General features: G+C 41.2%; 1 protein-coding gene across 1 annotated transcript in view; it reads left to right on the top strand.

Annotated features, from left to right (window-relative positions):
* Positions 1–395: 395 nt before the first annotated feature.
* LOC137274536 (collagen alpha-3(VI) chain-like) overlaps positions 396–25725 on the top strand; it is a 29297-nt gene continuing 3967 nt past the window's right edge. The window contains exons 1-15 of the mRNA XM_067807780.1: positions 396–436; positions 1670–1731; positions 12257–12862; positions 13306–13911; positions 14355–14960; positions 15403–16008; positions 16452–17057; positions 17501–18106; positions 18550–19155; positions 19599–20204; positions 20648–21253; positions 21697–22302; positions 22746–23351; positions 23795–24400; positions 24844–25449. Coding sequence (XP_067663881.1) covers positions 432–436; positions 1670–1731; positions 12257–12862; positions 13306–13911; positions 14355–14960; positions 15403–16008; positions 16452–17057; positions 17501–18106; positions 18550–19155; positions 19599–20204; positions 20648–21253; positions 21697–22302; positions 22746–23351; positions 23795–24400; positions 24844–25449 — 7945 coding nt within the window. The 5' untranslated portion in view covers positions 396–431. The remainder of the gene's footprint in view (positions 437–1669; positions 1732–12256; positions 12863–13305; positions 13912–14354; positions 14961–15402; positions 16009–16451; positions 17058–17500; positions 18107–18549; positions 19156–19598; positions 20205–20647; positions 21254–21696; positions 22303–22745; positions 23352–23794; positions 24401–24843; positions 25450–25725) is intronic.

Below are 25725 nucleotides of genomic sequence, written 5' to 3' on the forward strand. Positions count from 1 at the left end.
TGAATAGATTGGAGAATGAAGTCATTTCATGGCTCACTGCATCGACGTCAAGCCTCCAATGCATTATTGATTGCAAATCAATGAACCTTGGTCTTCATACACATTTAATGATGTTTATCAAAATGACAATTTCAACAAAACAAATAATGCAAGTCGGCAATTGTACTCACTGACTGGTGTTGCAACCACTAAATGAGTTTGATTTTTTTTTCAAACTACTGCTGACTCTTTTAAACTTTAGAAAATTTCAAAATTCCTAATAAAACCTGATCGATGACGTTCTGAACTTGTGCAAAAATATGATCATGTAGGCCTTGATATTTTCTAAAGCCTTTACCTACATAGATTTCAGCTATATCGATCTATTAAATACACGTATATATTAACGGCACCACATATCCCAGTGAGCAACGTCGGGTCGGCTGTCAACCATGAGGTAAGACAGAGTGATATATAATGCCCCTGTAACTGTACCACTGGGTCCACCTCACTTCACTTACGTTTTGTACTTTGGGCATATTTCATTTTATATTCTCAGAAACCATTACCATAGGCCGAGAATGTCACTTATGATGGTCACATGAGACTAATAGGTATATCTTATTTGTCGCTGTTAGTTTCCGTAGAAATGCCGAGATCAGCTGTTACCAAATTCCTAGATTATCCAGATTATAATGGTTGTGTAATTAGCAAAGTGGTAAACGTTTCTTACCAACCATATTTTACCCTTTTATTCCCCCAAAAACATGACGTGGTGTAACGTTTATTGTGAAACACAATGGCGTTGTTTCTTCTAACGATGACTACACACTAAGACGTAGAGGTCTATCTGAACTTAGTAATCAGACCCAAAGATCATCACATGATATATTTGATATTTAGTCACAATTTGATATTGGTATGACATTTTATTAGCAGGGAAAATAAGTATGATGGACAACTGATAAACACGGGTTCTGTTTCCGTCATGTCTTTCTGAACTAACAATAGATTTCGTTCAAATTTTTGTCAAGCGTAATGACACTATTGGCCAAACTCCTACGCTGACACAAATCTGGAACTTTTGCGTTTGCCATGGCGCTGAATCCTTAAGTACTGTCCGGATCAGTCGGCGGTTCGACAGTGCTAATGACTATTGTATCGTTGTGTGGCATAAAAGAAGACATGTTTTGGAAATGAATACGCGGCAAATGTTGCATTTTTACAAGGTTAAAAAATACAAGTTAGTGTTTATAATGCTTTCCTAGCTGCTGTAATATAAACGTACGTTTAAACATTCTGATTACGTGCAGGTATCATGTCGTTGGGGAGTCCATATATTTCCTGTGTAATTCCTGGTAATTATTCGGAACCATCTATCTTGCGTCGAATTCCATATGAGGAAAAGAAAGTGTAGCCTGTTGTTGTCATCACTTTGTAGCTGTTAATCTTCTGTACGATCAAGTAAACGCACGGTTCACTTTTGGCCAACAATCATTTCTTTTGAGGAAATAAAGAGATATAGCACCACATAGTTTTGTTTCAGTAGCCAAGGTGTTTACTGGAGAAAAACAACTAATGATACAAATATTCTCTTTTCGTGTCTTTTTCCTTTTTCTTTTTTTTTTTTTTTGTCTTCAGCATTATCGTGCAAAAGAAATTTCAATATTATATTTCTTTTCTGCTTTAGGATTTGGCAGCTGCTCATCGTCTTGGGTCTTCTCCACCTGGGGAGGGCAGTCAAAAAACCTAGTAAGTTACTACTTTTTCACGTATTGTAATCCTTGTTTTGAATGTGGTCATGTATGATATACTACAATGCTCCACAGCAGGGTCTGCAAATTCGCATACTGAACAGTCTGTTTTTAAATAGAAGACAACCCAATCAGGTATTCTAAATATAGATAATACAGATTATCTGAAAGTTACTGTTGACATTGAATTAGAACGAATTCAGATACGCAGTCCGTTAAACGGAGATATTTCTGAACGCGAAAAACGACAGTCTCTTTAGTTGAGTCTGAAAGAATGCCTGAAGCAAGTAGTTCCACTCAAAGTCCTGGCACCCGTGAACAGCCACCTCCTCCTGGTTGGTGCTGGGTAATGCTCCCTCCCTCCCTCCCTCATGTGGACCCGGGTCAACTAGGTCCATGGCACCCCATTGCTGGTCACAAGGAGCGACCGAATTGGGCAACCTGTTGCGACCCGTGTCGGTGGAGGACAGTAGTCTGGCGGTTGAGGGCAGTAGGAGCCTGAACCGCGTTCCTGTTGCTCAACACATCACTTTACTTTGACACTACTAGACGGGTGGTAGAATCGGCCCGTTTCTATCAATCGGCTGCTCACGCAAAAGCCCTGTGTAGGGACTTGTATGGCACTGTACAAGTGCCCAGAAGGCGGTGGCTCATGGGCCAATCTGGTGGATTGGTTCTTTATACCGCTTCTGGTGGAGTATATCATCCGAGTATCCATGGTGCTGCAAGTTGGAGACCAACTTGAGACTGTTGACAAGACTCCTTTGAAGCTGAACCCTTTTGCTGTTTCAAAAGGCATACAAGGTATAGCAGGAGATGTTTAAAACGTTAGACGTTTGCGTGCACGTTCTCTTCAACAGGTAACTAACCTCCTGTCAACTAAATCTTTTGTCGGCGTTCCCGTATCAGTCTCTGTCCATCGAACGCTTAACACCAGCAAAGGCATTGTGACATACCGAGACCAACCTTTCGCTGATATGCTGGAAATTGATATTGCCTCAGAGATGAAGGAACAAGGTGTGTTATATGTAAAACGTTTCAGTGCTCTGAAACACAATGGGATCCAACAAACAAACACATATTTGTTTTCTTTCTCTACTCCGACTGCTCCTAAATCGATAAAGGCTGTCATGTCAAAGTAGAAACGTATAATTCCGAATCCACTGAGATATTTCAAGTGCCAAAAGTATGCGTGTGTCGTAAATACTTGCACATTGTCTGTTGTGTGTGCTCAATGTGGTGAGAAGACACATACAACAGAAGATTGTGACAGTAGTTATAAGAAATGTACTAACTGTTCAGGAGACCATTCCTCTTTTTCAAAAGAGTGTCCGATATGGAAGCAGCAGGTGGAGATACGCAAACTGAAATTCACCCAAAATGTTAGTTTTTCTGAAGCATAACAGCTTGTCCAGAGATCTGAATTAACTGGAACATATGCTTCAAACACTAAGACATCATCTGAGGCGACGAATAAAGCAATCATATCAGGCTGTCAAACAGATTTGACGTGGGTGAACACCGATTCCCCACAGACTTTTGCACCAGCAATATGTACCCAAACTGCAGAGCCACTTCCTGGCACGTCTGAAAGTCAACCAGAGCCAGATCGTGTTTATAATGTGTCATCTCAGTCTACCACAAGGTCTCAATTGTTGTGTAACGTGCAGCAAATTCCTAAAGGCAAAGGTATACCTAAGCCTGATTCTTCCCCAAAAGTGGCAGAGCCCCAAAAGGGTTCGAAAATAAAATTAAACTTTACAACAAATATGGATCACTTTAGGACATGGATGTGTCAAAATATGTCCATTTTAGAGCACGCAGCTTGTCGCCCACCATAAAAGTACGGGGTAGATCCCCAATAGACCCTCCCCGCCCCTCTCCCACCCTCCAAAAGATAGTTTAATCCCATAATGTCATACAGTTAAATTGCAGAGGACTAAGGCATACTTATAATGAGTTACAGTTATTAGTCCATGGTTGTACGCCGTCAGCATTCTATCTGAAGGATACCTATTTAAAGCAGACAGATAATTTTTTGTGCTATGTCATTTCAATGCTTATCACTATTTCTCACCTCCGGATGACAGAGCCACTGGAGGATCTTCAATCCTAGTCAAACAGAATGTTATCCATAGCCCAATTACACTCACTTCTAATCTTCAAGTAGTTGCTGTCCGACTCACTTTACATGCTAGGCTCACATTATACCCTTTGTATGCTTCACCATCTACAGCTCTTCAGAAGACTGACCTTCATACCCTGTATGATCAACTCCCCAAACCGTGTATTATTATGGCAGATTTAAATGGCCACAACCCACTCTGGGGTGGTACAGTCCATGATGACCTTTGTGGCAGTGACCATTTTCCAACGGTCTTAACACCTGTGAACCCATCTGACACTACCCCAGCTTCGAGAAGGAACTTTAAAAAAGCGCAGTTATGTATCAAAAATAAACTCCCGAACCCTGATATCAAAGGTATGGAATATGATCCAGAAAATACAGGGTAAGGGCTCTCAAACTAGCATTAAACATCTCAAAGCCGGAGACGAATTATTAACTAGTAAATCTGACATTGCAAATAAACTTGGAGAAACGTCAGCGAAACACTCTTCCTCATCGAATTATGTACCTCAATTCCAAAAATATAAACACCAACAAGAAACGAAACCTCTGGAAACTTTCCTTCTTCATGGCGTGATGCTATCGTTGTCCCTATCCCTAAACCTGGATGTGATCATACCGTTCCTTCGAACTACAGTCAAACCGCGTTAATCCGAACAATTCTGTTTTTCATCAAAAACGTTCGGATAGTGAAACAAATGTATTGACCTATTTCGCTTACTAGCTGCATTTGCAAAACCATGGAGCACATGATCAATAATCGACTTGTTTGGTACCTGGAAACCAATAACCTAAATACACATATTCAATCTGGTTAAAAATAGAAATACCGATGATCATTTAGTGCGTTTGGAATCATTTCTTAAAAACGCTCTAATTAATAAACAACATGCAGTGTCTATCTTTTGTGATCTAGAAAAAGCATATGACACCACCTGGAAATATGGCATCTTAAACGATTTACGTGACTTTGGATTACGAGGTCGTTTACCTCAATTTTATATCCAACTTTTTAAATGACAGACAGTTTCAAGTCGGAGTGGGTTCATAACTATCAGGATCAGGGTGTCCCACAGAGCAGCATTCTGTCTGTCACCTTATTTAGCATCAAGATTAACAGTTCATCAAAGATTTTAACCGATTCACTCGATGTATCATTATTTGAGAATGATTTTAATATTTCTTGTCGTGGAAGAAACATGCATACTATTGAACGGCAACTGCAGTTGTGTTTAAACAATATAGATAAATGGCGTCTTGACAAAGGCTTTAAAGTTTCTAAATCCAAAACTAATTGTATGCACTTCTGTCGTAAATAATAACCTCATAAAGATCCGACACTATATTTAAATGGCACTCCCATCAAAGTGTCAAGGAGGCTAAGATCTTGGGACTAGTTTTCGACTCCCATGGCCGCATATTAAATCCCTTAAAACTAAATGCATGAAAGCACTTGACTTGTTGAAAGTCGTGTGTAATTCAAAGTGGGGAGGGGATCAAACTACTCTCCTACACTTATACAGATCAGTTGTTCGCTCGAAGCTTGATTATGGCGCCATTGTATATGGTGAAGCATGCAAAAGCAACCTTCGGTTCACAATCAGGGTCTGAGACTTTGTCTTGTGTCCTATTACTAAATTATATACTAATGAGTCTATTCCTGCATTTAATTGCGTCTTTAACCCTCTTTATGAGGATTTGTATAACAAAAAGTCGTCTCTAGTTCTGCCTCTTGGACTCGAATTAAGCCATTTATTATTGTTGCCGTCATTGAGCAGGAAAATATAGTTCCTTCACGACTTCCTTCTTCTCCTCCTTGGCAATTGGTTAGGCCACAGGTCGACCCAACATTAGCTGCATTAAAACAATTTTCAACTTTATCCTGGCGAAGGGTCGCTTCGATTGCTGTTCTGTTCCAAACACTGTATGTATACACGATGCAATGGCTTCACAGAAAGCTTCTTCACAAACGACTCTGAGCAGACTTGGTGAACAACTTCACTTGGTTTACTCCCATCTGTACTGTCTAGCAGTAAATCAACATCATTATTATACGATCGACAAAAAACAAGGGAACAGCTGATTTTGAGGTGATAGGGTGCGTTATCGTAGCGTTACACCCGAACGCAACATCCAGTAACAATAATGGATCCTTGACTGGACAGGGATACGTTTAGGACATTTTGCCTCCTGTGGCTCCACTGGCTAGAATCATCGGTAGGAATTTTGAATCCCAAGTTGATTATGCCAGACCCCATTGGGGTCACATTGTTACAGCGAGAGGGCATTCAGACATTGGACTGTCCTTCTGAGTCACCAGACATATCCCCAATTGAACGTCTCAGGGACATTTTCGGTCAAAGGGTGTACACCAAGGACCCCGTACCCGTCTAACTGGCCCAGCTCTTTAAGAGGAATGGATGACAATACCACGGGCTGCCATAAGGAAATTAATCAACAGTATGCCATCAAGGTGTCGTGAATGTGTTGACCAACATGGTGGACACACCAGATGTTGAAGTTTGATTTAAGTGGACATTCAGAGCAATTTCACATTCACTGTCATTTCATCAGTTCCCTTATTGTTACATCAGTTTCCCACGAATGTTCCATAATTATGAACGCTTAGTTGTATGAAATTTCAGTTTTTTTTAAACTCATATCCAATCATGAAACGAATAAGTGTTTCTAAAGGTGATGAATGTCTTGCTGCAATGTGCAGTCCATTGCACACAGGATCGGCTTAAGATGCTATCGAATGCTCACATCAAATTGCCCCCTTGTCAGGTATGAATTGGCATGGACATATGGAATGGCTGCGCAGTGGTTCTGGCTTATGTAGTAATATTTCGCTAAGGCAAATACATATGGTGTAATCCTCAATGAGTACGTCCATGTAGTACAACGCCAGCGATTGTTACTGAACCTGAAGGTGCGCGTATGTTAGCAGTCGCTTTCCCTTCAAGACATCTGGCACAGTTTATGATCATGTCCACTAATCACAGACAGGATTCGATCACGTCCACTCGTGTGGTATCACTGTGTAGGGTTTGTAAAGTTTCACTAATGAAGTTCTGTGGAAAGTCACACTGATCCTTAAAGGATGTATATTTATAGACACTGATTAGGGATGTTTTGATACCCAACGCAATATCATACTTTATAGAGAGGACATCCCCAGTGCTTTGTGTATTTATCGATAGTTGGGGGGCTTTTGACCGAGTTTGGTTTTGATGTATAATCTAGGGATAATCTCAGGTAAAATCTGGACACTGCTTCGGATTTCATACTTGTCCATGCAATCGCGTGTTTCGCATGCTATTTTCCTGTCTGATGGCTGTAGAATTAGTCAAGGTGTTGGGAAGGGGCGAGCGATTACCGCTTGGCTATACAGCCTACACATAAACGATCCAATACAGAGGTCGACGCCTCCAGTTTCATCCAGACATTTCCATGTATTCCTCTTGCTGATGACACTATTTCAACATCCAGCAATGCACGTAATTCTCAGACTCTTGTAGAAGTTGTGGAATTTGAGTGAGTGAATGAGTGAGTGAGTGAGAGTGAGTGAGTGAGTGGGTCAATATTTAACGTCACGTCGGCAATATAGCAGCCATATCGTGACGAGAACAGTTTACGCTGAGAAGGACTATACGTACCTTATGAAAACCTGTCGACAAAAGACAGTAAAACAACTAGAATATCACGATCTGCATTAAAGCTAGTGTGGAATGTTAAACCTAATATCACTATTTAGACAATACAACATGAAAACAGGATACAGATGGCCAACAACTGGAGGTAGTTCAGCAGACTCAGCCATATCGTGACGAGAACATTGGAAAGGAAATATATGCATATGGTAAAATCTGTCAACGAAGGACAGTGAAACAACTAGAATATCACAATTTCAATTAAAACTAGCATGGAAAGTTAAAATTATATCACTATTTATACAATGAAATATAAAAACAGACTATAGATCGCCAACAACAGAAGGTAGATCACCACACTAGGGACCAAGGTGGCTTACAGTACCTTTGCTACCTACATGGACCCCAGTTGGATTTACATCATCCCTTCAGCTGCTGGTGCTTGTAGGAACCATTAGCCAAAATTAAAATACAAGAAAACTACCTCTAAAAACCCTGGTACGTTCGCATATACTTCCAACGTTTTGGGACTTGCGTACCTTCTCAGGAGGACAATATTTTTACAATACTTCAACCCCCTTTGAGGGTACAACCACTAACAATTTCTGTTACTAATATAAACTAGCAATAATAAAATATTTACTTATTTACAAGTCATTTAACAAATCTCATTCTTTTAAAAAGCAATAATTAAATGAGAACTTACGTTACTGGAAAGATCCTTTATAGTTCGTGATTTAAAATATTTATCCTTTGGGATGGAATATTCAACACAGTCAAGCAAGACATGCTCAACTGTAATTCTTTCATCACAAGGGGTACAGAACAAAGGATCCACACCTTTCAATAAATATTGTTGAATATATCTCGTATGACCAATGCGACACCGTGGAATAATGACCTCTTCAAATCTGGACTGACAACCCAAGTAGGTGTAACTGATATAGGGTTTTATTTCATGTAATTTATTGATGTCTTCCTGGGTGTCCCACTTCTGCATCAAATCACGGGTGTAAGTCCTAATGCTTGATTTATAATCTGATTATGGGATAAGTGGTGGTGTCACGTATTTGTACAGTGCTGCCTTGGCAGCAAAATTTAATCTTTTCCTCTCCTGATGTTTCCGAAGCTTTTGAAACTCAGGGACACACTTTGATAAAGATGAATGCATGGAGAAAGTTTCACCACGTTTCTTGGCAAAGTCAGATTTATTGGTTAATACATTATGACCATCCTTCAGATGAATCATGTTCCACACTTTTGACACCTTTGTGTGAATTTATTTTAGAAACGTAATTTCGCCATGACTGATACATATTTCGTTTGAAAGCGAGTCTGACTTTGGCATTTAAAATTTTAACGTTATCTAAATTATGTACAGTAGGATGTCGGTGAAAATACTTTTCGCTTTCTTCCTACACTTTCTGGCCTATTTACATTCATTATTGAACCATGGCTTACGAATGTGTGGAACTTCAGAGGACTTTGGTATAGTTTGGTCAGCAATGTTACTGAGTATACCAGAAAACAGTTGCATAGGATCTTCGCTGTTCACAAAAACGTCAGGTTTCAATTTTCCGAGCAAAGTGTTTTATATAATGACTAGTCAGCCCTGAAGAAGTTTCATCTGGATAAAGTTGGATCATCCCCTGGAATGATGCCTTTAGATATGAAGGGGAAGTGATCACACTTGAATTCAAATTCATAATGTAAATTAGAAACAGCAAGAGATATATCCAGGGAAGAGTATGTTCCCGTAGCTGAATGTGAATGAGTGACTGAATCGTCTTTGAAAATACATAGGTTATTATCGGATATGAACTCCTCGATAATTTTACTTTTAGTATTTCTGTTGACACTTCCTCAAAGTGGGGAAGTGATCACACCCACATAGGTCATCATGGACCTCCCATTCAAATTCATAATGTAAATTAGAATCAGCAAGAGACATATCCAGGGAAGAGTATGTTCCCGTAGCTGAATGTGAATGAGTGACTGAATCGTCTTTGAAAATACATAGGTTATTATCGGATATGAACTCCTCGATAATTTTACTTTTAGTATTTCTGTTGACACTTCCTCAAAGTGGGGAAGTGATCACACCCACATAGGTCATCATGGACCTCCCATTCAAATTCATTATGTAAATTAGAATCAGCAAGAGACATATCCAGGGAAGAGTATGTTCCCGTAGCTGAATGTGAATGAGTGACTGAATCGTCATTGAAAATACATAGGTTATTATCGGATATGAACTCCTCGATGATTTTACTTTTAGTATTTCTGTTGACACTTCCTCAAAGTAGGTTGTGTCCGTCAAGATCACCCATGACGAGACATGACTTCGGAAGTTTCTCGTGAGGACGTTCACAGCCGTAGGTCACATGTCAGTGAGACAGGCAACCAGGGTCCACAACGGGGGATTGGCGAGCTCTTAGCGTTACCGCAACCAACACGAGGAGGTGGTTCGCCACCTCTGGACGTTGAAATATAACATCAGTAAAAGTGGCCTGCTTGTAGTCAATGCAGTCAGATCCCCTATAATTTAGTTTTGTGACTATCGTGTCATGCAACCTGTTGGAGTTCAGTTGTCATATACATGTAATACATGATAGTAGGAAGTCATCATGTGTGAAGACCAGGGTTCGATTTCCCACACGGGTGAAATCTGTGAAACCTATTTCTGGTGTCCCCCGCACTGATATTGCGTGAATATTACTGAGAGCGGCGTAAAACTAAACTCAATCTCTTGACCCAAATTTATAAACAAAGACTAATGAAATTTATGATGATTATCATCCAATCATTTTCCAATGATATGACTAAAATACATTGTACTTCTGGTCTTGCATTTCATTAAGATAGAGTTAAGAAGTCAAAATTAATAAATACACAAATCGTAATTGAGGACATGCCATCAATAGCAAGTGTGACGACCCTTGTCACCCATGCACACCAACACACGTCGTCAGTCCGTGGGATGAATAGAATGCAGCAGGAATGCTGTTACATAAACCCAAGAGACTGTTCAAGCTCCTGTCGGTTCGCTGGGTTTGGCACAAGCTGTTTCCACTGGTTCATGTGCTGGCCAGAGCAATACTTTGATGTCAGCACTGTGCAGGTATTCTCGAAATTTCCGCCGGTGTGATGCTTTGTCCTGCATAATGACTCCTCGTGGTTGTTGTCGAATATACGACACCAGGAAAGGTCTTAACACTTTATCGGTAGGCACCTTCTCAAATGGCCTTCTTGAATGCACTTTCACTAGTCGCTATGATCTACGTTGGAACTCGAACTCAGTCATCGTTTCTGAACAGGCTGAACCGATATATTTTGGTAAGCTTTCTCCCACTCGCTGCCACTGACGTACAGTTCATGTACATTGCAGTCTGCAGCCGGGCCATGATCATTCTACGAAATGGGCGATATACCAGCCATTATCAAGTCATGGAAGACTGTTCTAACTAGTGGCATGTGCTAGTGCGAATCTGTTCCGGAGGTAGATCTGCCGAATGTAGTGGTCTTTGGCCGGCGTCGTGACTCCTGATCTTCGTGATATTGACGTACTTTGGGCATAGCCTATTCGCTAATAGCGGTTTATCAGTTTCCTTATTTGGTGGCCATTGCCAGACTGCAGTTCTTGCCAGTTTACGTTGTGAAGCCCCATGTTGGCAGTACCAATCGCAGTGTCTTGTTGCGCTTGTGTAACTCGTGACGTATCTAAGCTTGCTCTGTCCAACATCGGTATCGTGCGCGTGCTTTTGGACCAAAGTCCCACAATTGCGTATTTACGGGCTTTATTTTAAAAAATACACACACACACAACTTGTCGATTTTCTTCTTTTTTTTGAAAGCAAAAACAAAAGCGCAGCGCAATACAAGCGCTGGTGTGGCAAAATGGCTGAATAGTTTGCATGTTTTGTAGCAGGGATGTGACTCTATCGACATCCTCAAGAAATCCCCGCCAAGAGTAGAGTCGATAGTACCATTTCGGTAACGTCAAGCTGAATCACCAAAACGACGGCGGTCGTCAAAGCCACGTGCACAAGCCAGTCACATGACTAAGGCATGGTAGCGTGACTAAGTCATGGTACAAAGCAAAATGAGGAATCTTCTGCATGTCAAAGCTTCACTCAGGCCGTGAATGTAACCTTGACCAGGAAAGTAAGAATTGATGATGCTCTTCCTAGAGTTGCTGAATGGTCAAATCGACATTGATTCTTCTGATGATTGAAAACAAAATGTTGAGGCTGTGGGAATATTACTCGACAGTTAATGTTGTGCACCCTTTTCACATTACTCCTGGCATTCATGATAAGATTATAAGAGCATATTTTAACATTGATTTCCTTGAGTAAACAGAAAGATGGACCTGCACACACGTATATGGTCTAAAACAAGTAGTCTCTTACAAGCACAAAACCCACCTTAGTACGCTACTTGATCTGACCTTTGTTACAAGGTACAGTTCTATAACAACGCCAACGGCGTTTAGCTTATTTTGAAGTACGGATTATGCGCATACACAAAACAGCACGTTAAAGAAATATGCTAATGTTAACATAATTGATGTTGACTAATATAACATCAGAAAGGCAATGACTCGGGTGAACTCACAGTAATTGCTTTATAATGAAGAAAATTAAGTCACCTTAATGCTTCGACGTGTATATCCCAAACGCATTGCAAAGATAGTTAAATTAACGAAAAATGTCATGCAACATATCTCGTAATTCAAACAGGTTGTTCAAGGAACAAACTGGATCTGGTCTTTCTGCTTGACTCCTCGGGCAGTGTGAAAACGCACAACTTCAAACGAATGCTCTCCTTCATGAAGAACTTCCTTTCCACGGCAAGCATAGATGATGGTAAAGTCCGAGTAGGTGTGGCCATTTTTAATTCCAGGGCGACAATCAAGTTTCATCTGAATAAATATAAAACAAAGAAAGCTCTATTCCGAGCAATAGACAAAATAAAGTACAGAGGAGGACGTACCAACACATTTGCTGGTCTCAGATTGCTGCGAAGTCAAATGTTTAAACGGAGGAGAGGTGATCGTCGTGGTGCCAAGAATGTAGCTTTGGTCGTGACAGATGGTTTGTCCAATGTGAAGTCCAAGCGGACGATTCCAGAAGCAAAGGCTGTCAGACGGGCGGGCATCCATATCTTTGCCATTGGGATCGGATTGACGAAAACAGCGGAGTTAGATGGGATAGCTAGTAGGCCGGCTGCAGAGAATCGATTTACTGTAAGGAACTTCAAAAAGTTAAAAGGTCTTAAGGACAGAGTGTTCACTTCAGTCTGCCAATTTGTCACAGCCCCAGGACCAGCGCCATTGCCACCAAAAGGTATGTACATGTGTGGATATTGTGTAAGTGTAATTACAGGAGGTGTCATGTCCAATAAATGTGAGAGAATATGCATCTCACCTCATTGTAACGTAAGCTAACACTGAAGCACTCACCTGTGTATCTAAATTAGACCATATCAGGATCGTGTGATTTTGTTGTGATGTGCAGTTCGTGTTTTATTTCACCTATTTAATGTCCATTACTAAAGTCGCCAGCTTCCTATATATTAAATGAACCATTTGCACGAAATATAACTGTGTCTGGTCCATGTACGTCAGAAAACTTTACTTTGGATCAGGTGCCAACCTTTGTGAGCCACAAGAACAGATGTGAAAAGGACATATCACATAGGTAATGTTCGTGACAGAAATGCAGGAAGTGATTTAATATTTAGAATGTAGTGCGAGATATGTTATCCACAGTATCTTGTACTTTAATAGGTTGTTCAAGGAACAAACTGGATCTGGTCTTTCTGCTTGACTCCTCGGGCAGTGTGAAAACGCACAACTTCAAACGAATGCTCTCCTTCATGAAGAACTTCCTTTCCACGGCAAGCATAGATGATGGTAAAGTCCGAGTAGGTGTGGCCATTTTTAATTCCAGGGCGACAATCAAGTTTCATCTGAATAAATATAAAACAAAGAAAGCTCTATTCCGAGCAATAGACAAAATAAAGTACAGAGGAGGACGTACCAACACATTTGCTGGTCTCAGATTGCTGCGAAGTCAAATGTTTAAACGGAGGAGAGGTGATCGTCGTGGTGCCAAGAATGTAGCTTTGGTCGTGACAGATGGTTTGTCCAATGTGAAGTCCAAGCGGACGATTCCAGAAGCAAAGGCTGTCAGACGGGCGGGCATCCATATCTTTGCCATTGGGATCGGATTGAAGAAAACAGCGGAGTTAGATGGCATAGCTAGTAGGCCGGCTGCAGAGAATCGATTTACTGTAAGGAACTTCAAAAAGTTAAAAGGTCTTAAGGACAGAGTGTTCACTTCAGTCTGCCAATTTGTCACAGCCCCAGGACCAGCGCCATTGCCACCAAAAGGTATGTACATGTGTGGATATTGTGTAAGTGTAATTACAGGAGGTGTCATGTCCGATAAATGTGAAAGAATATGCATCTCACCTCATTGTAACGTAAGCTAACACTGAAGCACTCACCTGTGTATCTAAATTAGACCATATCAGGATCGTGTGATTTTGTTGTGATGTGCAGTTCGTGTTTTATTTCACCTATTTAATGTCCATTACTAAAGTCGCCAGCTTCCTATATATTAAATGAACCATTTGCACGAAATATAACTGTGTCTGGTCCATGTACGTCAGAAAACTTTACTTTGGATCAGGTGCCAACCTTTGTGAGCCACAAGAACAGATGTGAAAAGGACATATCACATAGGTAATGTTCGTGACAGAAATGCAGGAAGTGATTTAATATTTAGAATGTAGTGCGAGATATGTTATCCACAGTATCTTGTACTTTAATAGGTTGTTCAAGGAACAAACTGGATCTGGTCTTTCTGCTTGACTCCTCGGGCAGTGTGAAAACGCACAACTTCAAACGAATGCTCTCCTTCATGAAGAACTTCCTTTCCACGGCAAGCATAGATGATGGTAAAGTCCGAGTAGGTGTGGCCATTTTTAATTCCAGGGCGACAATCAAGTTTCATCTGAATAAATATAAAACAAAGAAAGCTCTATTCCGAGCAATAGACAAAATAAAGTACAGAGGAGGACGTACCAACACATTTGCTGGTCTCAGATTGCTGCGAAGTCAAATGTTTAAACGGAGGAGAGGTGATCGTCGTGGTGCCAAGAATGTAGCTTTGGTCGTGACAGATGGTTTGTCCAATGTGAAGTCCAAGCGGACGATTCCAGAAGCAAAGGCTGTCAGACGGGCGGGCATCCATATCTTTGCCATTGGGATCGGATTGACGAAAACAGCGGAGTTAGATGGGATAGCTAGTAGGCCGGCTGCAGAGAATCGATTTACTGTAAGGAACTTCAAAAAGTTAAAAGGTCTTAGGGACAGAGTGTTCACTTCAGTCTGCCAATTTGTCACAGCCCCAGGACCAGCGCCATTGCCACCAAAAGGTATGTACATGTGTGGATATTGTGTAAGTGTAATTACAGGAGGTGTCATGTCCGATAAATGTGAAAGAATATGCATCTCACCTCATTGTAACGTAAGCTAACACTGAAGCACTCACCTGTGTATCTAAATTAGACCATATCAGGATCGTGTGATTTTGTTGTGATGTGCAGTTCGTGTTTTATTTCACCTATTTAATGTCCATTACTAAAGTCGCCAGCTTCCTATATATTAAATGAACCATTTGCACGAAATATAACTGTGTCTGGTCCATGTACGTCAGAAAAATTACTTTGGATCAGGTGCCAACCTTTGTGAGCCACAAGAACAGATGTGAAAAGGACATATCACATAGGTAATGTTCGTGACAGAAATGCAGGAAGTGATTTAATATTTAGAATGTAGTGCGAGATATGTTATCCACAGTATCTTGTACTTTAACAGGTTGTTCAAGGAACAAACTGGATCTGGTCTTTCTGCTTGACTCCTCGGGCAGTGTGAAAACGCACAACTTCAAACGAATGCTCTCCTTCATGAAGAACTTCCTTTCCACGGCAAGCATAGATGATGGTAAAGTCCGAGTAGGTGTGGCCATTTTTAATTCCAGGGCGACAATCAAGTTTCATCTGAATAAATATAAAACAAAGAAAGCTCTATTCCGAGCAATAGACAAAGTAAAGTACAGAGGAGGACGTACCAACACATTTGCTGGTCTCAGATTGCTGCGAAGTCAAATGTTTAAACGGAGGAGAGGTGATCGTCGTGGTGCCAAGAATGTAGCTTTGGTCGTGACAGATGGTTTGTCCAATGTGAAGTCCAAGCGGACGATTCCAGAAGCAAAGGCTGTCAGACGGGCGGGCATCCATATCTTTGCCATTGGGATCGGATTGACGAAAACAGCGGAGTTAGATGGGATAGCTAGTAGGCCGGCTGCAGAGAATCGATTTACTGTAAGGAACTTCAAAAAGTTAAAAGGTCTTAAGGACAGAGTGTTCACTTCAGTCTGCCAATTTGTCACAGCCCCAGGACCAGCGCCATTGCCACCAAAAGGTATGTACATGTGTGGATATTGTGTAAGTGTAATTACAGGAGGTGTCATGTCCGATAAATGTGAAAGAATATGCATCTCACCTCATTGTAACGTAAGCTAACACTGAAGCACTCACCTGTGTATCTAAATTAGACCATATCAGGATCGTGTGATTTTGTTGTGATGTGCAGTTCGTGTTTTATTTCACCTATTTAATGTCCATTACTAAAGTCGCCAGCTTCCTATATATTAAATGAACCATTTGCACGAAATATAACTGTGTCTGGTCCATGTACGTCAGAAAACTTTACTTTGGATCAGGTGCCAACCTTTGTGAGCCACAAGAACAGATGTGAAAAGGACATATCACATAGGTAATGTTCGTGACAGAAATGCAGGAAGTGATTTAATATTTAGAATGTAGTGCGAGATATGTTATCCACAGTATCTTGTACTTTAACAGGTTGTTCAAGGAACAAACTGGATCTGGTCTTTCTGCTTGACTCCTCGGGCAGTGTGAAAACGCACAACTTCAAACGAATGCTCTCCTTCATGAAGAACTTCCTTTCCACGGCAAGCATAGATGATGGTAAAGTCCGAGTAGGTGTGGCCATTTTTAATTCCAGGGCGACAATCAAGTTTCATCTGAATAAATATAAAACAAAGAAAGCTCTATTCCGAGCAATAGACAAAATAAAGTACAGAGGAGGACGTACCAACACATTTGCTGGTCTCAGATTGCTGCGAAGTCAAATGTTTAAACGGAGGAGAGGTGATCGTCGTGGTGCCAAGAATGTAGCTTTGGTCGTGACAGATGGTTTGTCCAATGTGAAGTCCAAGCGGACGATTCCAGAAGCAAAGGCTGTCAGACGGGCGGGCATCCATATCTTTGCCATTGGGATCGGATTGACGAAAACAGCGGAGTTAGATGGGATAGCTAGTAGGCCGGCTGCAGAGAATCGATTTACTGTAAGGAACTTCAAAAAGTTAAAAGGTCTTAAGGACAGAGTGTTCACTTCAGTCTGCCAATTTGTCACAGCCCCAGGACCAGCGCCATTGCCACCAAAAGGTATGTACATGTGTGGATATTGTGTAAGTGTAATTACAGGAGGTGTCATGTCCGATAAATGTGAAAGAATATGCATCTCACCTCATTGTAACGTAAGCTAACACTGAAGCACTCACCTGTGTATCTAAATTAGACCATATCAGGATCGTGTGATTTTGTTGTGATGTGCAGTTCGTGTTTTATTTCACCTATTTAATGTCCATTACTAAAGTCGCCAGCTTCCTATATATTAAATGAACCATTTGCACGAAATATAACTGTGTCTGGTCCATGTACGTCAGAAAACTTTACTTTGGATCAGGTGCCAACCTTTGTGAGCCACAAGAACAGATGTGAAAAGGACATATCACATAGGTAATGTTCGTGACAGAAATGCAGGAAGTGATTTAATATTTAGAATGTAGTGCGAGATATGTTATCCACAGTATCTTGTACTTTAACAGGTTGTTCAAGGAACAAACTGGATCTGGTCTTTCTGCTTGACTCCTCGGGCAGTGTGAAAACGCACAACTTCAAACGAATGCTCTCCTTCATGAAGAACTTCCTTTCCACGGCAAGCATAGATGATGGTAAAGTCCGAGTAGGTGTGGCCATTTTTAATTCCAGGGCGACAATCAAGTTTCATCTGAATAAATATAAAACAAAGAAAGCTCTATTCCGAGCAATAGACAAAATAAAGTACAGAGGAGGACGTACCAACACATTTGCTGGTCTCAGATTGCTGCGAAGTCAAATGTTTAAACGGAGGAGAGGTGATCGTCGTGGTGCCAAGAATGTAGCTTTGGTCGTGACAGATGGTTTGTCCAATGTGAAGTCCAAGCGGACGATTCCAGAAGCAAAGGCTGTCAGACGGGCGGGCATCCATATCTTTGCCATTGGGATCGGATTGACGAAAACAACGGAGTTAGATGGGATAGCTAGTAGGCCGGCTGCAGAGAATCGATTTACTGTAAGGAACTTCAAAAAGTTAAAAGGTCTTAAGGACAGAGTGTTCACTTCAGTCTGCCAATTTGTCACAGCCCCAGGACCAGCGCCATTGCCACCAAAAGGTATGTACATGTGTGGATATTGTGTAAGTGTAATTACAGGAGGTGTCATGTCCGATAAATGTGAAAGAATATGCATCTCACCTCATTGTAACGTAAGCTAACACTGAAGCACTCACCTGTGTATCTAAATTAGACCATATCAGGATCGTGTGATTTTGTTGTGATGTGCAGTTCGTGTTTTATTTCACCTATTTAATGTCCATTACTAAAGTCGCCAGCTTCCTATATATTAAATGAACCATTTGCACGAAATATAACTGTGTCTGGTCCATGTACGTCAGAAAACTTTACTTTGGATCAGGTGCCAACCTTTGTGAGCCACAAGAACAGATGTGAAAAGGACATATCACATAGGTAATGTTCGTGACAGAAATGCAGGAAGTGATTTAATATTTAGAATGTAGTGCGAGATATGTTATCCACAGTATCTTGTACTTTAACAGGTTGTTCAAGGAACAAACTGGATCTGGTCTTTCTGCTTGACTCCTCGGGCAGTGTGAAAACGCACAACTTCAAACGAATGCTCTCCTTCATGAAGAACTTCCTTTCCACGGCAAGCATAGATGATGGTAAAGTCCGAGTAGGTGTGGCCATTTTTAATTCCAGGGCGACAATCAAGTTTCATCTGAATAAATATAAAACAAAGAAAGCTCTATTCCGAGCAATAGACAAAATAAAGTACAGAGGAGGACGTACCAACACATTTGCTGGTCTCAGATTGCTGCGAAGTCAAATGTTTAAACGGAGGAGAGGTGATCGTCGTGGTGCCAAGAATGTAGCTTTGGTCGTGACAGATGGTTTGTCCAATGTGAAGTCCAAGCGGACGATTCCAGAAGCAAAGGCTGTCAGACGGGCGGGCATCCATATCTTTGCCATTGGGATCGGATTGACGAAAACAGCGGAGTTAGATGGGATAGCTAGTAGGCCGGCTGCAGAGAATCGATTTACTGTAAGGAACTTCAAAAAGTTAAAAGGTCTTAAGGACAGAGTGTTCACTTCAGTCTGCCAATTTGTCACAGCCCCAGGACCAGCGCCATTGCCACCAAAAGGTATGTACATGTGTGGATATTGTGTAAGTGTAATTACAGGAGGTGTCATGTCCGATAAATGTGAAAGAATATGCATCTCACCTCATTGTAACGTAAGCTAACACTGAAGCACTCACCTGTGTATCTAAATTAGACCATATCAGGATCGTGTGATTTTGTTGTGATGTGCAGTTCGTGTTTTATTTCACCTATTTAATGTCCATTACTAAAGTCGCCAGCTTCCTATATATTAAATGAACCATTTGCACGAAATATAACTGTGTCTGGTCCATGTACGTCAGAAAACTTTACTTTGGATCAGGTGCCAACCTTTGTGAGCCACAAGAACAGATGTGAAAAGGACATATCACATAGGTAATGTTCGTGACAGAAATGCAGGAAGTGATTTAATATTTAGAATGTAGTGCGAGATATGTTATCCACAGTATCTTGTACTTTAACAGGTTGTTCAAGGAACAAACTGGATCTGGTCTTTCTGCTTGACTCCTCGGGCAGTGTGAAAACGCACAACTTCAAACGAATGCTCTCCTTCATGAAGAACTTCCTTTCCACGGCAAGCATAGATGATGGTAAAGTCCGAGTAGGTGTGGCCATTTTTAATTCCAGGGCGACAATCAAGTTTCATCTGAATAAATATAAAACAAAGAAAGCTCTATTCCGAGCAATAGACAAAATAAAGTACAGAGGAGGACGTACCAACACATTTGCTGGTCTCAGATTGCTGCGAAGTCAAATGTTTAAACGGAGGAGAGGTGATCGTCGTGGTGCCAAGAATGTAGCTTTGGTCGTGACAGATGGTTTGTCCAATGTGAAGTCCAAGCGGACGATTCCAGAAGCAAAGGCTGTCAGACGGGCGGGCATCCATATCTTTGCCATTGGGATCGGATTGACGAAAACAACGGAGTTAGATGGGATAGCTAGTAGGCCGGCTGCAGAGAATCGATTTACTGTAAGGAACTTCAAAAAGTTAAAAGGTCTTAAGGACAGAGTGTTCACTTCAGTCTGCCAATTTGTCACAGCCCCAGGACCAGCGCCATTGCCACCAAAAGGTATGTACATGTGTGGATATTGTGTAAGTGTAATTACAGGAGGTGTCATGTCCGATAAATGTGAAAGAATATGCATCTCACCTCATTGTAACGTAAGCTAACACTGAAGCACTCACCTGTGTATCTAAATTAGACCATATCAGGATCGTGTGATTTTGTTGTGATGTGCAGTTCGTGTTTTATTTCACCTATTTAATGTCCATTACTAAAGTCGCCAGCTTCCTATATATTAAATGAACCATTTGCACGAAATATAACTGTGTCTGGTCCATGTACGTCAGAAAACTTTACTTTGGATCAGGTGCCAACCTTTGTGAGCCACAAGAACAGATGTGAAAAGGACATATCACATAGGTAATGTTCGTGACAGAAATGCAGGAAGTGATTTAATATTTAGAATGTAGTGCGAGATATGTTATCCACAGTATCTTGTACTTTAACAGGTTGTTCAAGGAACAAACTGGATCTGGTCTTTCTGCTTGACTCCTCGGGCAGTGTGAAAACGCACAACTTCAAACGAATGCTCTCCTTCATGAAGAACTTCCTTTCCACGGCAAGCATAGATGATGGTAAAGTCCGAGTAGGTGTGGCCATTTTTAATTCCAGGGCGACAATCAAGTTTCATCTGAATAAATATAAAACAAAGAAAGCTCTATTCCGAGCAATAGACAAAATAAAGTACAGAGGAGGACGTACCAACACATTTGCTGGTCTCAGATTGCTGCGAAGTCAAATGTTTAAACGGAGGAGAGGTGATCGTCGTGGTGCCAAGAATGTAGCTTTGGTCGTGACAGATGGTTTGTCCAATGTGAAGTCCAAGCGGACGATTCCAGAAGCAAAGGCTGTCAGACGGGCGGGCATCCATATCTTTGCCATTGGGATCGGATTGACGAAAACAACGGAGTTAGATGGGATAGCTAGTAGGCCGGCTGCAGAGAATCGATTTACTGTAAGGAACTTCAAAAAGTTAAAAGGTCTTAAGGACAGAGTGTTCACTTCAGTCTGCCAATTTGTCACAGCCCCAGGACCAGCGCCATTGCCACCAAAAGGTATGTACATGTGTGGATATTGTGTAAGTGTAATTACAGGAGGTGTCATGTCCGATAAATGTGAAAGAATATGCATCTCACCTCATTGTAACGTAAGCTAACACTGAAGCACTCACCTGTGTATCTAAATTAGACCATATCAGGATCGTGTGATTTTGTTGTGATGTGCAGTTCGTGTTTTATTTCACCTATTTAATGTCCATTACTAAAGTCGCCAGCTTCCTATATATTAAATGAACCATTTGCACGAAATATAACTGTGTCTGGTCCATGTACGTCAGAAAACTTTACTTTGGATCAGGTGCCAACCTTTGTGAGCCACAAGAACAGATGTGAAAAGGACATATCACATAGGTAATGTTCGTGACAGAAATGCAGGAAGTGATTTAATATTTAGAATGTAGTGCGAGATATGTTATCCACAGTATCTTGTACTTTAACAGGTTGTTCAAGGAACAAACTGGATCTGGTCTTTCTGCTTGACTCCTCGGGCAGTGTGAAAACGCACAACTTCAAACGAATGCTCTCCTTCATGAAGAACTTCCTTTCCACGGCAAGCATAGATGATGGTAAAGTCCGAGTAGGTGTGGCCATTTTTAATTCCAGGGCGACAATCAAGTTTCATCTGAATAAATATAAAACAAAGAAAGCTCTATTCCGAGCAATAGACAAAATAAAGTACAGAGGAGGACGTACCAACACATTTGCTGGTCTCAGATTGCTGCGAAGTCAAATGTTTAAACGGAGGAGAGGTGATCGTCGTGGTGCCAAGAATGTAGCTTTGGTCGTGACAGATGGTTTGTCCAATGTGAAGTCCAAGCGGACGATTCCAGAAGCAAAGGCTGTCAGACGGGCGGGCATCCATATCTTTGCCATTGGGATCGGATTGACGAAAACAGCGGAGTTAGATGGCATAGCTAGTAGGCCGGCTGCAGAGAATCGATTTACTGTAAGGAACTTCAAAAAGTTAAAAGGTCTTAAGGACAGAGTGTTCACTTCAGTCTGCCAATTTGTCACAGCCCCAGGACCAGCGCCATTGCCACCAAAAGGTATGTACATGTGTGGATATTGTGTAAGTGTAATTACAGGAGGTGTCATGTCCGATAAATGTGAAAGAATATGCATCTCACCTCATTGTAACGTAAGCTAACACTGAAGCACTCACCTGTGTATCTAAATTAGACCATATCAGGATCGTGTGATTTTGTTGTGATGTGCAGTTCGTGTTTTATTTCACCTATTTAATGTCCATTACTAAAGTCGCCAGCTTCCTATATATTAAATGAACCATTTGCACGAAATATAACTGTGTCTGGTCCATGTACGTCAGAAAAATTTACTTTGGATCAGGTGCCAACCTTTGTGAGCCACAAGAACAGATGTGAAAAGGACATATCACATAGGTAATGTTTGTGACAGAAATGCAGGAAGTGATTTAATATTTAGAATGTAGTGCGAGATATGTTATCCACAGTATCTTGTACTTTAATAGGTTGTTCAAGGAACAAACTGGATCTGGTCTTTCTGCTTGACTCCTCGGGCAGTGTGAAAACGCACAACTTCAAACGAATGCTCTCCTTCATGAAGAACTTCCTTTCCACGGCAAGCATAGATGATGGTAAAGTCCGAGTAGGTGTGGCCATTTTTAATTCCAGGGCGACAATCAAGTTTCATCTGAATAAATATAAAACAAAGAAAGCTCTATTCCGAGCAATAGACAAAGTAAAGTACAGAGGAGGACGTACCAACACATTTGCTGGTCTCAGATTGCTGCGAAGTCAAATGTTTAAACGGAGGAGAGGTGATCGTCGTGGTGCCAAGAATGTAGCTTTGGTCGTGACAGATGGTTTGTCCAATGTGAAGTCCAAGCGGACGATTCCAGAAGCAAAGGCTGTCAGACGGGCGGGCATCCATATCTTTGCCATTGGGATCGGATTGACGAAAACAGCGGAGTTAGATGGCATAGCTAGTAGGCCGGCTGCAGAGAATCGATTTACTGTAAGGAACTTCAAAAAGTTAAAAGGTCTTAAGGACAGAGTGTTCACTTCAGTCTGCCAATTTGTCACAGCCCCAGGACCAGCGCCATTGCCACCAAAAGGTATGTACATGTGTGGATATTGTGTAAGTGTAATTACAGGAGGTGTCATGTCCGATAAATGTGAAAGAATATGCATCTCACCTCATTGTAACGTAAGCTAACACTGAAGCACTCACCTGTGTATCTAAATTAGACCATATCAGGATCGTGTGATTTTGTTGTGATGTGCAGTTCGTGTTTTATTTCACCTATTTAATGTCCATTACTAAAGTCGCCAGCTTCCTATATATTAAATGAACCATTTGCACGAAATATAACTGTGTCTGGTCCATGTACGTCAGAAAACTTTACTTTGGATCAGGTGCCAACCTTTGTGAGCCACAAGAACAGATGTGAAAAGGACATATCACATAGGTAATGTTCGTGACAGAAATGCAGGAAGTGATTTAATATTTAGAATGTAGTGCGAGATATGTTATCCACAGTATCTTGTACTTTAATAGGTTGTTCAAGGAACAAACTGGATCTGGTCTTTCTGCTTGACTCCTCGGGCAGTGTGAAAACGCACAACTTCAAACGAATGCTCTCCTTCATGAAGAACTTCCTTTCCACGGCAAGCATAGATGATGGTAAAGTCCGAGTAGGCGTGGCCATTTTTAATTCCAGGGCGACAATCAAGTTTCATCTGAATAAATATAAAACAAAGAAAGCTTTATTCCGAGCAATAGACAAAATAAAGTACAGAGGAGGACGTACCAACACATTTGCTGGTCTCAGATTGCTGCGAAGTCAAATGTTTAAACGGAGGAGAGGTGATCGTCGTGGTGCCAAGAATGTAGCTTTGGTCGTGACAGATGGTTTGTCCAATGTGAAGTCCAAGCGGACGATTCCAGAAGCAAAGGCTGTCAGACGGGCGGGCATCCATATCTTTGCCATTGGGATCGGATTGACGAAAACAGCGGAGTTAGATGGCATAGCTAGTAGGCCGGCTGCAGAGAATCGATTTACTGTAAGGAACTTCAAAAAGTTAAAAGGTCTTAGGGACAGAGTGTTCACTTCAGTCTGCCAATTTGTCACAGCCCCAGGACCAGCGCCATTGCCACCAAAAGGTATGTACATGTGTGGATATTGTGTAAGTGTAATTACAGGAGGTGTCATGTCCGATAAATGTGAAAGAATATGCATCTCACCTCATTGTAACGTAAGCTAACACTGAAGCACTCACCTGTGTATCTAAATTAGACCATATCAGGATCGTGTGATTTTGTTGTGATGTGCAGTTCGTGTTTTATTTCACCTATTTAATGTCCATTACTAAAGTCGCCAGCTTCCTATATATTAAATGAACCATTTGCACGAAATATAACTGTGTCTGGTCCATGTACGTCAGAAAACTTTACTTTGGATCAGGTGCCAACCTTTGTGAGCCACAAGAACAGATGTGAAAAGGACATATCACATAGGTAATGTTCGTGACAGAAATGCAGGAAGTGATTTAATATTTAGAATGAAGTGCGAGATATGTTATCCACAGTATCTTGTACTTTAATAGGTTGTTCAAGGAACAAACTGGATCTGGTCTTTCTGCTTGACTCCTCGGGCAGTGTGAAAACGCACAACTTCAAACGAATGCTCTCCTTCATGAAGAACTTCCTTTCCACGGCAAGCATAGATGATGGTAAAGTCCGAGTAGGTGTGGCCATTTTTAATTCCAGGGCGACAATCAAGTTTCATCTGAATAAATATAAAACAAAGAAAGCTTTATTCCGAGCAATAGACAAAATAAAGTACAGAGGAGGACGTACCAACACATTTGCTGGTCTCAGATTGCTGCGAAGTCAAATGTTTAAACGGAGGAGAGGTGATCGTCGTGGTGCCAAGAATGTAGCTTTGGTCGTGACAGATGGTTTGTCCAATGTGAAGTCCAAGCGGACGATTCCAGAAGCAAAGGCTGTCAGACGGGCGGGCATCCATATCTTTGCCATTGGGATCGGATTGACGAAAACAGCGGAGTTAGATGGGATAGCTAGTAGGCCGGCTGCAGAGAATCGATTTACTGTAAGGAACTTCAAAAAGTTAAAAGGTCTTAAGGACAGAGTGTTCACTTCAGTCTGCCAATTTGTCACAGCCCCAGGACCAGCGCCATTGCCACCAAAAGGTATGTACATGTGTGGATATTGTGTAAGTGTAATTACAGGAGGTGTCATGTCCGATAAATGTGAAAGAATATGCATCTCACCTCATTGTAACGTAAGCTAACACTGAAGCACTCACCTGTGTATCTAAATTAGACCATATCAGGATCGTGTGATTTTGTTGTGATGTGCAGTTCGTGTTTTATTTCACCTATTTAATGTCCATTACTAAAGTCGCCAGCTTCCTATATATTAAATGAACCATTTGCACGAAATATAACTGTGTCTGGTCCATGTAC

This window comes from Haliotis asinina, chromosome 1 (assembly GCF_037392515.1).
Source record: "Haliotis asinina isolate JCU_RB_2024 chromosome 1, JCU_Hal_asi_v2, whole genome shotgun sequence".
Classification (NCBI taxonomy): Eukaryota; Metazoa; Mollusca; class Gastropoda; order Lepetellida; family Haliotidae; genus Haliotis; species Haliotis asinina.